Source organism: Artemia sp. Qi Xiang Cuo, chromosome 5 (assembly GCF_049724085.1).
Source record: "Artemia sp. Qi Xiang Cuo chromosome 5, ASM4972408v1, whole genome shotgun sequence".
Classification (NCBI taxonomy): domain Eukaryota; kingdom Metazoa; phylum Arthropoda; class Branchiopoda; order Anostraca; family Artemiidae; genus Artemia; species Artemia sp. Qi Xiang Cuo.
Genome location: NC_142798.1, coordinates 71,974,782 through 71,987,692, shown reverse-complemented (window position 1 = coordinate 71,987,692; position 12,911 = coordinate 71,974,782). Strand labels below are relative to the sequence as shown.

General features: G+C 37.1%; 2 protein-coding genes across 9 annotated transcripts in view; both read right to left on the bottom strand.

Annotated features, from left to right (window-relative positions):
* Positions 1–12,911, bottom strand: part of LOC148952482 (uncharacterized) — an 83,844-nt gene that overhangs the window by 58,491 nt on the left and 12,442 nt on the right. The window lies entirely within an intron of this gene.
* On the bottom strand, positions 5,448–5,936 carry LOC148952483 (uncharacterized). The gene has a single exon (XM_089089211.1). It carries the CDS (start codon positions 5,934–5,936, stop codon positions 5,448–5,450), a length of 489 nt encoding a protein of 162 aa, XP_088945337.1.

The following is a 12,911-nucleotide window of genomic DNA, read 5'->3' as shown; positions in this document are numbered from 1 at the left end:
ATGGAAAGTTCTAATTCAATTTTTAAGAGTCAAAAGATATCCAAGGTCAGCTCGCCCCCCCCCCCCCACACCCTTTTTCCCCAAGTCCATCCGATAAAATTTTTATAATACCCATTTCATTAAAAATAGTTCAAAGGTCACATAAGAAAAATTCCTGTGTCGACGGAACCCGCTAGTGCCCGGAGGCAGGCGTTATGAGTAATGCTCTAGGGGCATATAGTTCTTATAGAAGGGATGCTCGTATAAACTTCAGAAAGGGCTCATTTGATTGTAAATTGAAAGTTCTTGTTCACTTTTTAAGAGTCAAAAGAGATCGGAGGGCAACTAGCCCCCCCCCCCTCCTCGCCCTAAATGCACCAGATAAGAATTTTGAGATAGACATTTCGTTAAAAAATAGTTCAAAGTTCTGATAACAAAAAAATCCGGTGTAGACCCAGCCCCCCAGGGCCCGGGGATAGGCGTTGTAAGTTACGCCCTGGGGGCATATATGGTTGTTATGGAAGGGATACTCGTATAAACTTCATAGAGGGCTTATTTGATTGGAAATTGAAAGTTGTAATCCACTTTTTAAGAGTCAAAAGTGATTGGAGGGCAGCTAGCCTCCCCCCCCCCCCACTCCATTAATTTTTTTCCCCAGAGCCACTTCATATAGAAGGGGTCGTCGTATAAACTTCAAAGGGGGCTCATTCGATTAGAAATCGAGAGTTCTAGTGCCCTTTTTAAGAGTCAAAAGTGATCAGGGCAACTGCCCCCCCCAATTTCAGATAGCCATTTTGTTAGAAATAGCTCGAAGATCATATAACAAAACTCCTTGACGTATGGTCATTTCGTCAAAATACTTCAAAGGTCAGATAAGCAAAACTTCTGTATCGACACCCCCCCTCCCCTCCGGGCCTGGGCCGGCGTTGTTAGTATTGCTCTGGGGCATATATGGTTCTTATGGAAGGTATGCTCGTATAAAATTCAGAGAGGGTTCATTTGAATGGAAATTAAAAGCTGTAGTTCATTTTCTCAGAGTGAAAAAAGATCAGAGGGCAATTAGCCCCTCCCGCCCTCCACGCGGTTGGGTGTATCGGATGGATAAACCCATCTGATTAAAATTCCAGGTGACAATTCTGTTAAAAATAGTTCAACCATCAGATATTAAAACTCCAGGGTCGACACAACCCCCAGATCCTGGGGCAGGCGTTGTAAGTTATACTCTGGGGATATATAGGGTTCTTATAGAAGGGATACTCGTATAAACTTCAGAGAGGGCTCATTTGATTGAAAATAGAAAGTTCTAGTTCACTTTTAAAGAGTCAAAAGAGACCGAAGCTTAATCTAGTCCCCCCCCCCGCCCTTTTTCTCCAAACCCATCCGATGAAAATTTTGAGACAGCAATTTTGTTAAAAAATAGTTCAAACATTAGATAATAAAAAGTCCGAGGTTAACACAAACCCATTTTTTCACTTTAATATTGTTACTTTGATGAATATTTGATTTTTTTAAAGTTTGATTTTGAAATAAGCAATTTTTAAAAACTTGAAAATTTTTGCAATCAAAAACGAACAAAAATTAATTTAAAAAAAATTCCGAAAAATAGGTTTTTCAAAGAAAAGTAAAAACCATTAACTTAAGCTCAGAAGATAAAATTTTATTTTAAAATTCAAACTCAAAACGACCAGAAACTACAATTAAAGAATAAATGAAACCCAAAACGAACATAAGTTAAATAAACAATCATAGCAAAAACATACAACAATTAATAATATAAATGAATAAATGGATCTTAAGCGAGTAATGATTAGATTAAATATGAAAATCAAGCTTAAAACAAAAAAAAATATTTTCCTGTTGAAGTATAAATGAAACTTAAAACGAAAAGAAATTAAATAAACCATCAATGCAAACAAACATACAATAGATATTAATGTAAATTAATAAATAAATCTTGAAACGAACAAAAATCACTGCAAACAAGAGTTTGGGCATGACCCCCTCCTCTCGCAGTAAAAGTCTAAAACCTTCTGCGTCATTGGCGCTTTACTGAAAACTATATGCGTCTTGAACTATCTTAGAAAGTATAAACAACATGAAATTGAATATTTTATGTATAATGATATTAATTGTTGAAAGATCCATCAGTTCAAGAATTTATTTCACTGTGATTGTATTTTTATTTTCAATGCTGTAAGAACTGGAAACGAAAATATTTGTAATATAATCCGTTTTCAGTTAAGCGCCAATGACGCAGTATGCTTTTGGTTTTTATTTGCAGTTAGGAAAGGAGGCAGTATGCAAACACTTGTTTGTAGGGAAACTATATTCGTCTTTAACAACTTTAAAAAGAGCTAATAAATTAAACTGAATATTTGATGTATAATGATATTAATTGCTGAAAGCTAACCAGTTCAAAATGTTACTATAATTTTCATGTTTATTTTCAATAATAAAGTACAAAAGAACACATTTGTCATAAAATTGTCTTTCAATTTTCTGTTCGTTTTGAGTTTCATTTATTCTTTAATAGTAATTTCTGGTCGTTTTGAGTTTGAATTTTAAAAGGTATTTGTATCTGCTGAGCTTAAGTTTAAAATGGTCTTTACTTTTCTTTGAAAAACCTATTTTTCGGAAAGTTTTTTTTAATTAAACTGCAAAACAGCTGCAAGAGCTACATGTATCACTGCAATTTTTCTCATATTGAACTTTGTTAAAAGTTCAAGCGTGATCTCTGTTATGGCAAATATGAAAAGGGACAAGGCCGTACCCAGAGGGGGGGGGGGGGGGTTATCCCCCTCCAAATGTTTGTCTTACTCGTAAAAACGTGACAAAAATGGATATAAAAAAAATTTGTATGTGTCTTTTGAGGGTTTGCTTTTGTGTAAACCCCCCCCCCTAATTTTTTTTTAGTAAAACACTCCGAAAAAAATTCCTGGGTACGACCTTGAAGGGGGATACTTTTATAAGAACATCAAAAGCTGACTATAAATAGGAATTAGTTTAACCATAAACCAAAATAACTGCACTGCTTTCCAAATGGAAATGCATAATGTTTCCAAAAGACTAGCCACTCTCAAAAAAATAAATTACGGTTGCAAAGAAGCTACTTCTTCCTTGCCCCATTTATAGTCTACAATACATACCACTCCTATATGCAGGGGCGTCCTGAGGCTCGTTTTATTGGGAAGGGGGGCGATCTTCATAAATTTTACCGAATCGCAACCTGATTTATGCCGAATTTTCTGCAGAAATCAAGAATTTTGCTAAATTGCGGCCGATTTTGCAAAATTTCTGCCGAGATTTTCACCCTCGGCGAAAATTTTACCGAATGACAAAAATTTGGGGGGAGGGCGGCACGCCCCTCAAGAAACCTTATTGAAAATCGCACAATCATATTCAGAGTATTAGACAACCATACTGTAGAGGTTTCAGTTTCCCATCTGCCAAAATGTAAAATTTTGTATTTTTTGTCACCAGAAAGATCATGGATGAGTGTTTATTTGTTCTTCCAAGGAGTAATTGTATCAAACCTACAATCCTAGAAGATCAGGAGAGGGTTCATTTGAATAGAAATTAAAAGTTGTATTGTCCTTTTTAAGTGACAAAAAGATTGGGGGCGGGCAAGCTTTCCGATCCCCCCAATTTTCCCCAAAGTCGTCTATTAAAATTTTTAGACAGCCTTTTTGTTCAGCATAGTTGCAAGGTCCAATAAATATGCCTTTGGGAATGAAATAACCCCCCCCCCCCACCCACACAGCCCCTGGAAAAAGGGCTACAAGCTATGAAATTCGCCCACTGTTTATTTATAATAGCCTATTTGTTACTGTGCAGCAAACAGAAATTTTCTGCAGGGGGAGGGTTTCTTTGGGAAGGGGAGATTTTCTATGGGGAAAATTTATTGTGGAGGGGAGAGGGGGGAGTTTCCAAGGGCGAGCTTTCCATGGAAAATTTTAAATAGGGTGGATATCCTAGAATTCATGTACAAAATCCGTTTTATTCATCATACTTTCTCTTTGGTAGCTTAATTTTACATGTGGAGATATTCTGGAGGAATTTTTCAGGGGAAATTTTCAGTGGAGTTGCAATTTGCAACGGGATTTAGCTGTCAAGGAGGTAGAGTTATGGGCTATTCTGCAGCAAAAATTATCGATGGAAGAATTATCACCAGGAGAAATTCTCCATGGGGAAATATTCACCAGGAGAAACATTCCATAGGGGGGGGAGGAGAAAGATTTATGGGGAAATGCTCCACATATGAGGGATTCCTGGCATGGCAAAATTATTTGCATTTTCCCGAATCTGCTATTTCTAATCCCTGTACTCTGGGCATTTTCCCCAATGTTCACAACCACATTAGACCAAGATTCCCCCGCTTAGCTTCCTTAGCAATCCAAACTTATTCTCAAATCCATACTGTTACAAAGAGGTTCTAAAAAAAAAAAAAAAAAAAAAAAAATTATCCCCTTAGTTAGATATAGATTTTTATTTTCACCAAAATTTTCATTGCACTGCCAAATTTCTTTGGTATAGTCACATTAAAAAGTAAATACATAAAAAACACTTATCAATCCTCCTGATTTTCGTTATACATTCTTATAAAACCTTTCGTTAACCGCTGATGAGCACAGCATACCGGCTGAAGTTTCTCAACAGGCACTGTAACCCTGCGCGGGAGTCGTTTTGTTGTGGACTGAGGGGGGATAAGGGTTTTGTGAATTGTGTGGATCATAAATTTTCTTCCAAAATCCATGCAGAGTTTCTCTCTTCTTCTTTTCAGAGTTTGCATATGTTTGCTTCTTCTTTTCAGAGTAATGCCACACAGGAGCTGCATATTCTAGAATTGGGCGAATTAAAGATGTAAATATTCGGAGGAGGTGATCTGAAGGGGCACCATGTTTCAACATAAGCTTGAGCATCTACAACCCAGCATTACCCGTTTTTACTAGACTAGATGTGTTTGCTTCCCATTTTAAATCACTGGTAATAATAAATCACAAGATTTTAATCTGCCTGACTTTAAGGGAATCAGAGATAGTTAGTAGAAAATTTAGTTCAGAAGAATTTAAAAATAAAATAGTTAAAATAGAAGATTTACTGTCATTTACTGTCATACTTGAACTGGAAGCTTTAGTCTTCACTTCATCAATTAACCCTTTCAGTCCCGAATTTTAAGAAAGTTGGTAGGATTTTTTTTAATAGTCATTTCTGAGAGAGAAAAATGCGCTCTTTCTAGTGGTGTAACTTGCATCTTTGCATCACCGCTTGGTGGTGCAGAAAAAATATGTCCTCATATGTGGACGGTGAGAACTAAGGTTTCTAATTTTTCACAATTTCCAGCAGAATTATTTGCGAACAAAATTATCATCTATTTATTTTCAATTAAAAAAAACTGACACATAGGGGGTTTTAAAACTCTCAAAAAATACAAGGCAAAAAACATTTTCACATTTCAGAAACTTTATCCGCTACTTGATAGTACACGACTCTAGCGAACAGCGTCCTGCGTTGGCGGCATTCGTCTTGGTAGGCCAGTGGCCAGTCAGTCCGTCGTAGTGAATCTCGGGTGCAACAATGCAATTATACTTTCGTTTTCGTGTCTGAGAAACCGACGGTGACTGGGAAGGTCTCCCGCGAGGTCTAGCAGATGCTGCAAAACCAGTTTTCCCGGTGTTGATCAAAGTTCTTGCTAAACTGGCCTTGAACTCCAATAGGCCAAGCTCTTTCAGTCCAGCGTCTAAATCGTGCTTTTCCATCCCTGCCTTTTGTGCCTTACGATACAGAATCCACGCATTTACAACTGCAACGTCAACGAAGTTCCTAAAGACCTTCATGTAGTATTTTTTCCCTCTCCGGTTATGGCGGTACAAAGCAATGAAAAAGTCCATGAGATCGACACCTCCCATTGATTTGTTATATTCTTGAATGGCATATGGACGCCTCACTGGTACTTGCATTTGGTCTTTCTTTGACCACCTTTTGACTTCATCTTGAGGTTCGACACCAGCGTAGGTGGAAATGGTGTGGACGATCTTGTTATCAAACCAGCGCAAAATTGTGACATTGTTATTATGTGACGACAGAACTTACTCCACGACCCTCAATCTTCAACTCTCTTTCTGGCTTCAGCTTGGAAGCTGCTTCTGCGATTCGATTCTGTCTGACTGTCCCAACGAGATGAATCTGATTTCCAGCGAGATACTCAGCTAGCAAAACTGAGGTGAAGAAGTTATCAGCATAGATTTTATAACCTCTTCCAGTCAATTTCTGGGAAAGACGAGCAACGACATCACCACCAACGCCTAATCCAAACGTTTCTTTCCCTACCGCAGCTCCTTCATACATTTCGAACTCGTGGATGTATCCTGAAGAACTAGCTCGAGCCCAACATTTGAAACCCCAAGGTTTGGCTTTGGATTTGATGTACTGCTTCATTTGGGAGTGACCTTTGAAGGGCATCATCCTTTCGTCTATGCTGTGGTGTTCTTCGAGAGGACCATTTTGTAAGAATGAACTCTTCAAAACGTCAAGAACCGGTCTTACTTTGAAAAATTTATCATTTTCCCCACTCTGCGCGTCATTGAAATGAAGGTATTTGGAAATTTCGTCAAAACGATTGCGCGACATTGAATCAGCAACAATCGGAATCCGCATTGCTTCGTCAGATTTCCAGTACCACTTCAGGCGCGGGTATTTGAGGTAAGTGATTACTAGGTTTATCCCCAGGAAGAGCTTCATTTCATGTACAGAAACGCTGAAACTGCTACCTTGTGAAACAGCCTAGCGGGTAGATTCGAAAGCAATTTTCTCGATCAAGGCATCTGGGAACAGTCTGAGGAAAAACTCTACTGGCTCCTTCAGCAATAGAATGTCTGGCAGCAATTCATCACGGTCTGCTTGGAAGGTCGGTCGCGCTCCTGCTAATGGATGGTCAGCAGCTCCCCAAACACCCTTTTGCTTGCTTCCATTGTTAGAACTTACAGCTGGTGTCTCAGAAATATGAGCACTTGCAGATCCATAAATAACATCCTCAATAACAGCAGCGACTGTATCGCTTTCACTTGCACCGTTGAATTCACAGCCGAGTTCCGTTTCTTGATCGTCAAGCAGCTCGTAGAAGGTTTCCGCATTTCCTGGAAAGTCAGATTGATCCCATGTGGGATCGCTGTCATCTTCTTCGCTTGAAAGATCAGTAACATCGAGATCGTCAAAGACGACAAGGCAATCTGCAGCACTGAGTTTTTTTTCGTCTTTCCATTCCTGAAAGAAACACTATGCCGATTATTCACAGATTTCGGATTTCCGAGATGATGCGTATCGTGACGTAACACCTTTAAGTAGGCATTCCCTTCTTAGACCACACTGCCGTTCTATCACAAACGAATAAATTTCCAAATGGGGATAAATCCATTTATTTAGACAGTGAAAAAAACATTTTTTTGACAGTATTTTTCACTGTGTAAATAAATTGATTTATCCCCATTTGGAAATTTATTCGTTTGTGATAGAACGGCAGTGTGGTCTAAGAAGGGAATGCCTACTTAAAGGTGTTAAGTCACGATACGTCGTACATATGGGGAAATAAGACCTACCAAGTACACAACTATAAACTCAACATTTCTTTTGCAATTAGAAGACACAGAAGACTTTGCCATCTTTATTACAAATTTATTTTACGTTTGGGCAATATTAAAGAAGAAAATTTACATCGAGACTTTGAATGAACTCTGTCAGTGACTTTTCTCTGAAAATAATCCAGTGAATAAGCCGGAAGTTAATTATTTTGAGAATGACCTGAAAAGTTACTTTTTTTGTATATAAATATGTTAGTTTCAGTTATATTATTTTAGTAATTCTACTGATGACGATTGCTGTATATGTAATCGAAATATCTGGACTTTTGTACCTGTTTTTTTTCACTGTCTAAATAAATGGATTTATCCCCATTTGGAAATTTATTCGTTCGAGATGATGCGATCCCATGGATACGATTGTACTTGTTTTTCCGGTCTTACCGTGCATGGAACTCTGAATTTCCCATTGTCCACAAACGAGGACATGTGCTTATCGAATACCTTGGTGCCCTCTAGCAACAGAAATCGTAAAAACAACAAGAGACCCCTAGATGTCCCTTTGACATTCACTACTACAGTGTCATCAGTCCAACTACCCTTGTTTCCCAGCGTCCACAAAAGGGGACAAAACACAATGGCGATGTGCTGATAACCCAGAGTTGCAAAGATGATGTAACAGTTGTCTAAGGAAAGTTTAATGACATAATTTTCTACAGCAAAAATCCCAGACTTCCAAATCCAGCCCTTATCAGAGTAAAAAAATTTATAAAAGGAAGAATTCTTACCTTTCTGATGTTTGACCTACCTGAGACTTTCTATCGGGCTAGAACGCATGGCTTACCTTAGATGACGATACTGTGTACAGGTGAAATACTTGAAAGACACTTCTCTAACAGATGGCATGTCAGTGATTTCATTATATTTTCACTGGGTTCTGGGATGAAAGATTAAAGATTTGTCCTCAATTGTGGTCAGTGGGAACGAAAGGGTTAAAATTTGAGCTCTGCTACATTCATTTGCTTCACAAATTTCTCCATGGGTAAGCTCACCAACATATTTCCAGCAGTCTTCACAATCATTAGCAATATCATTGATCAAAACCAGAAAAAGAATAGGACCCAGAATGGTACCTTGAGCTACACCACAAAAAAATGGTTCAGTTTCAGAGAAAGACTTCTTATATTTTGAAATTTGGAAACTATTTATCAAAAAACTGAATGATTGTCACAGGAGCAGGATTCACTCTAAAATCAATTAAAAGTTTAGAAATTAAAATGTTATGATCAATCAAATCGAAACCCTTCTTAAAATCAATTGTTTTTAGTCATTAGCCAGGCTCATCAAGATGCTTAAAAACAAAATTTAAAATACTGACTACATAATAGGACGTTGACGCATTGTCTCTGTTACAATACTGATAGGACCAAGTAGGGGTTAAGCTTCAGGTGTAAGCCTATTGACTACAAAACTTTCGTATATTATGTTGAACAAGGGGGTCAAAGTGATTGGCCTCCCACCATCGAAATTAAGTTCTGTATCTTTTTTTAGGGATTGGAGTAACATACCCCGTTTTCTATATCTGTGGGTAAACTGAAGAAGTTAAAATGCAATTAAGAATTTGTGTTAGTGACTTTGTCAATTTGTCAGGAAATACTTTTTATAAGTTCAATCGGAATATCTATGGGAGTTATACTAGTTCGTTTAAGTTTCTTTATTTTACTAAAAAGTTGATCCTCAGAAATAGTAGGTAAAAATACGCCATCATGTGGAATTTTCTGATAATCTTGGTTTGTTTTATTTACATCAAGAGGCGGCAAAGACTGGATTATTCTGGCCAAATGACTATTTAACTGGTTAGCAACTGTTTCATCATTAGAATCTTAACAAAAATCAACACCGCTAAGGGATTTTCCACAAATTCATTTTATTTCCTTATACCATATGCTAAGTTTTGATTCAAATTAAATAAAAAAAACAAGTTTTTTAAACTGAAAGTAAGGAGCGACATTAAAACTTAAAACGAACAGAAATTATTCCGTATATGAAAGGGGCTGTCCCCTCCTTAACGCCTCGATCTTTACGCTAAAGTTTTTTATTGTTTAAAAAAAATAGAGTTGTGATAAAGTAAAACTTTAGCGTAAAGAGCGAGGCGTTGAGGAGGGGACAACCCCTTTCATATACAGAATAATTTCTGTTCGTTTTAAGTTTTAATGTCGCTCCTTACTTTCAGTTTAAAAAACTTGTTTTTTTAATTTTTGATCGTTTTTTAGTTAATGCAGCTTTTAGTTTGGCTCACCGTCATTGAATAAGTAAACAAAATTTGCATAAAAATTTTACTGTTCATTTGCTAAATGGCTGTCTCTAAATTTGGTTCTGACGTAATTTACAAATTAACTTGCGTAACGAACTTCTATATTCGTATATTTTTCTTCTGGCAAAAAATACAAAGTTGCAGATTTTGGCAGATATGAGCTTGAAACCTAAGTATTTGAGTTTTCTGAAATCCTGAACCTGACCGAGTGTTTTTTATGGAAATTCATTCATCTGCTAGGGGTTGTTCCCCCCTCTTTAAACAATCACGTAAATTTTCTCAGACTCATAGCCTTAGATGAGCAGTGCTAAACTTAATAAAATTCACTAACTAATTATAAGCAGTATAAGCCCATTCTTTTGATACATTTATTGACATCAAAATTCCGTTTCTAAAAGTTTCGATTACTGTTTGAGCCGTATCGCTTGTTTTTTTTTTATTACGTATATGTTATTACGTATATGAGGGTCCCTTAGTCAATACCACGCTCTTTACGTTAAAAGTTAAAATTTTGTTTAACTCACAAACCCTGAATCACAAAGGCCGTTTAATTAGAATAGATAGCTCTTTTGAAAGCACTAAAAAAAACTTTAGCGTAAAGAGCGAGGTACTGACTTGGGGGCGAACCCCCTAATATACGCAATAATTTCTGTTTCTTTTAAGTCCTAATGTTGCTTCTTACCTTCAGATGAAAAAACTTGTTTTTTTTTACTTTATTTCTGATCGTTTTTTAAATAATGCTTGGAAATCCGGCGCCCCCTTCATAGAAATGCCCCTTACCCCAAAGAAACATCCTCCACGGAAAATTTCTCCCGAGTAACCCCCTCCTCCCGCCCCCCCCACCCGAAAAAAATCCTTCCTGAAAATGTCTGTATGCTTCCCAATAACCAATACAAAGCAATGGGCAAAGTTCATAACTTGCAGCCCTTCCCCTGGGAACTGTGGGGGATTAAGTCATCCTAAAAGACACATTTATTAGATTTTCGACTATGCTGAAAAAAATGGCTATCTCAAAACTTTAATTGGGTGACTTTGAGAAAAAAATGAGCGTGGGAGGGGGCCTAGTTGCACTCCATTTTTTTTTGTCACTTAAAAAGGCACTAGAACTATTAATTTCCGTTCCAATGAGCTCTCCTACGATATTCTAGGACCACTGGGTAGATATAATCACCCTTGGGAAAAAAAACAACAAAAAAACAAATAAAAACGCATCCCTGATCTTTCTTCTGGCAAAAATTGGAAAATTCCACATTTTTATAGGTAGGAGCTTGAAACCTCTAAAGTAGGGTTCTCTGATACGCTGAATATGATGGTGTGATTTTCATTAAAGTTCTATAACTTTTAGGGGGTCTAACCCCTTTTTTCAAAAATCAGCCAAATATTCTCAGGCACGTAACTTATGATGGGTAAGATTAAACTTGATGAAACTTATATATTTTAAATCCACATCGATATTTGATTCTTTTGATATATGTATTGCTATCAAAATTCCGTTTTTTAGAGTTTCGGTTACTATTGAGCAGGGTCGCTCTTTACTTACAGTTTGTTACCACGAACTGATTGAAAGGTTATCAATTTTTTTGTGGTAATACTCAGCCGCAGCTTTTCTTGTCATGCCTTTCAAAAAACTAACAAACAAGTATGTTTCGGATATGACAGTCATGCATACTCCTGCCATTTACCAGTGCCCTTACCATTTCACAAGTTACCTCTCAATTAATTCGACAATCTGTCTTGGCTTTTCTCTGTCTACAAGCAGCCATAACTAGACGTAAACTTTGCAGCCTACTGCAAAATACTTGATAACTTCAATTCAAAATCAACGGACTTGGTTGATTTTGAATTGAAGTTATCAAGTGTTTTGCAATAGACTGCATCAAGACATGGCTAATTGTAGACAGAGAAAAGCCAAGACAGATAGTCCAAGTAATTGAGAGGCAAATGTTTAAATGGCGTACGTACTTTGTTGTAGAGCATATTAGCATTTCCTATTTTCCCTTCTTTTCTTAGTTTAATTTTATACTGAATCAAATATTTAATTTCTTGGGTTATGTAAGGACGATCTGTGTTGCACCGCTTGAAGGTTTTCTCAGGAAAGCATTCTTCATATTTGTTTCTTAATTTATCTTGCAAAAATTTAGCTTTTTCATTGGAGGACTCTAAAATTGCTACCTCACCCCTGGACTCGGATGTAATCCAATTTCCAAATTCTAAGAGACCTCTGTCCGAAAGAGGTCGGTAGGAAACTTTCTCAACGACATATTTTACTTTATCATGTAGTGGTAGCTACCACCAATGGGAGGTAGTTCTTGAGTTTCATTATAATATTCTGACAAATTAGTGCAAATTACGTTGAGTTTAGTATTACGTTTTGTAGTCGGAAACTTTACTATTTGCTTGAGTCCTTGCCTTCTGAGGAAACTATCAATTCTTAGATCGTTCTTATCACCAGCAATGCAAATTCCAACATTCGGGTACTTACAAGTAATAAAATCAAAACACAAATCTAACTTTTCAGCAGACCTTTTTTTGGAAACATGCCATACTATGTGAGCAATAAACACTCCAATAACAATAGCAGTTACAGATCTTGGAAGCTTTTTTGGTCGAATCATAATCCAAATCATTTCATCATCGTCGTCAAAATGGGGAATCTGCAGAAGTCACGGCGCCAACTGCTCACGTACGAAACACACGACGCCGCCACCTTCCTCACCAAATAGATGATTCTGATGTCTTAGTTTAATAAATATCAGCTCCGGTTACTTGAACATAACCTTCAAGTTTCCCAATTTGATCAACGTTGAGACTGTCTGCATTTAAAGTTAAAAAAGAAGGAAAATGAAAATGTGATTGAGGGACTTCTTTTTCAACAGCTTTACATTTAATTACTTTTGTCTGTTTTGGGAAAGTCTGTTTAGGCAAGAGAGAAACTTCAGGCTCATCTAATTCAATAACTAGACTATCCGATTCATCATGAAGGGCTGCAAAACGGTTACGAGACGGAAACTTTGACAAAGGAGCAGAAAATATATTAGCGTTTGTCT

Bases quoted from the DNA above. Each gene is read 5' to 3' on its own strand.
- LOC148952483 (XM_089089211.1), bottom strand. From the start codon at position 5,936: ATGCAAGTACCAGTGAGGCGTCCATATGCCATTCAAGAATATAACAAA.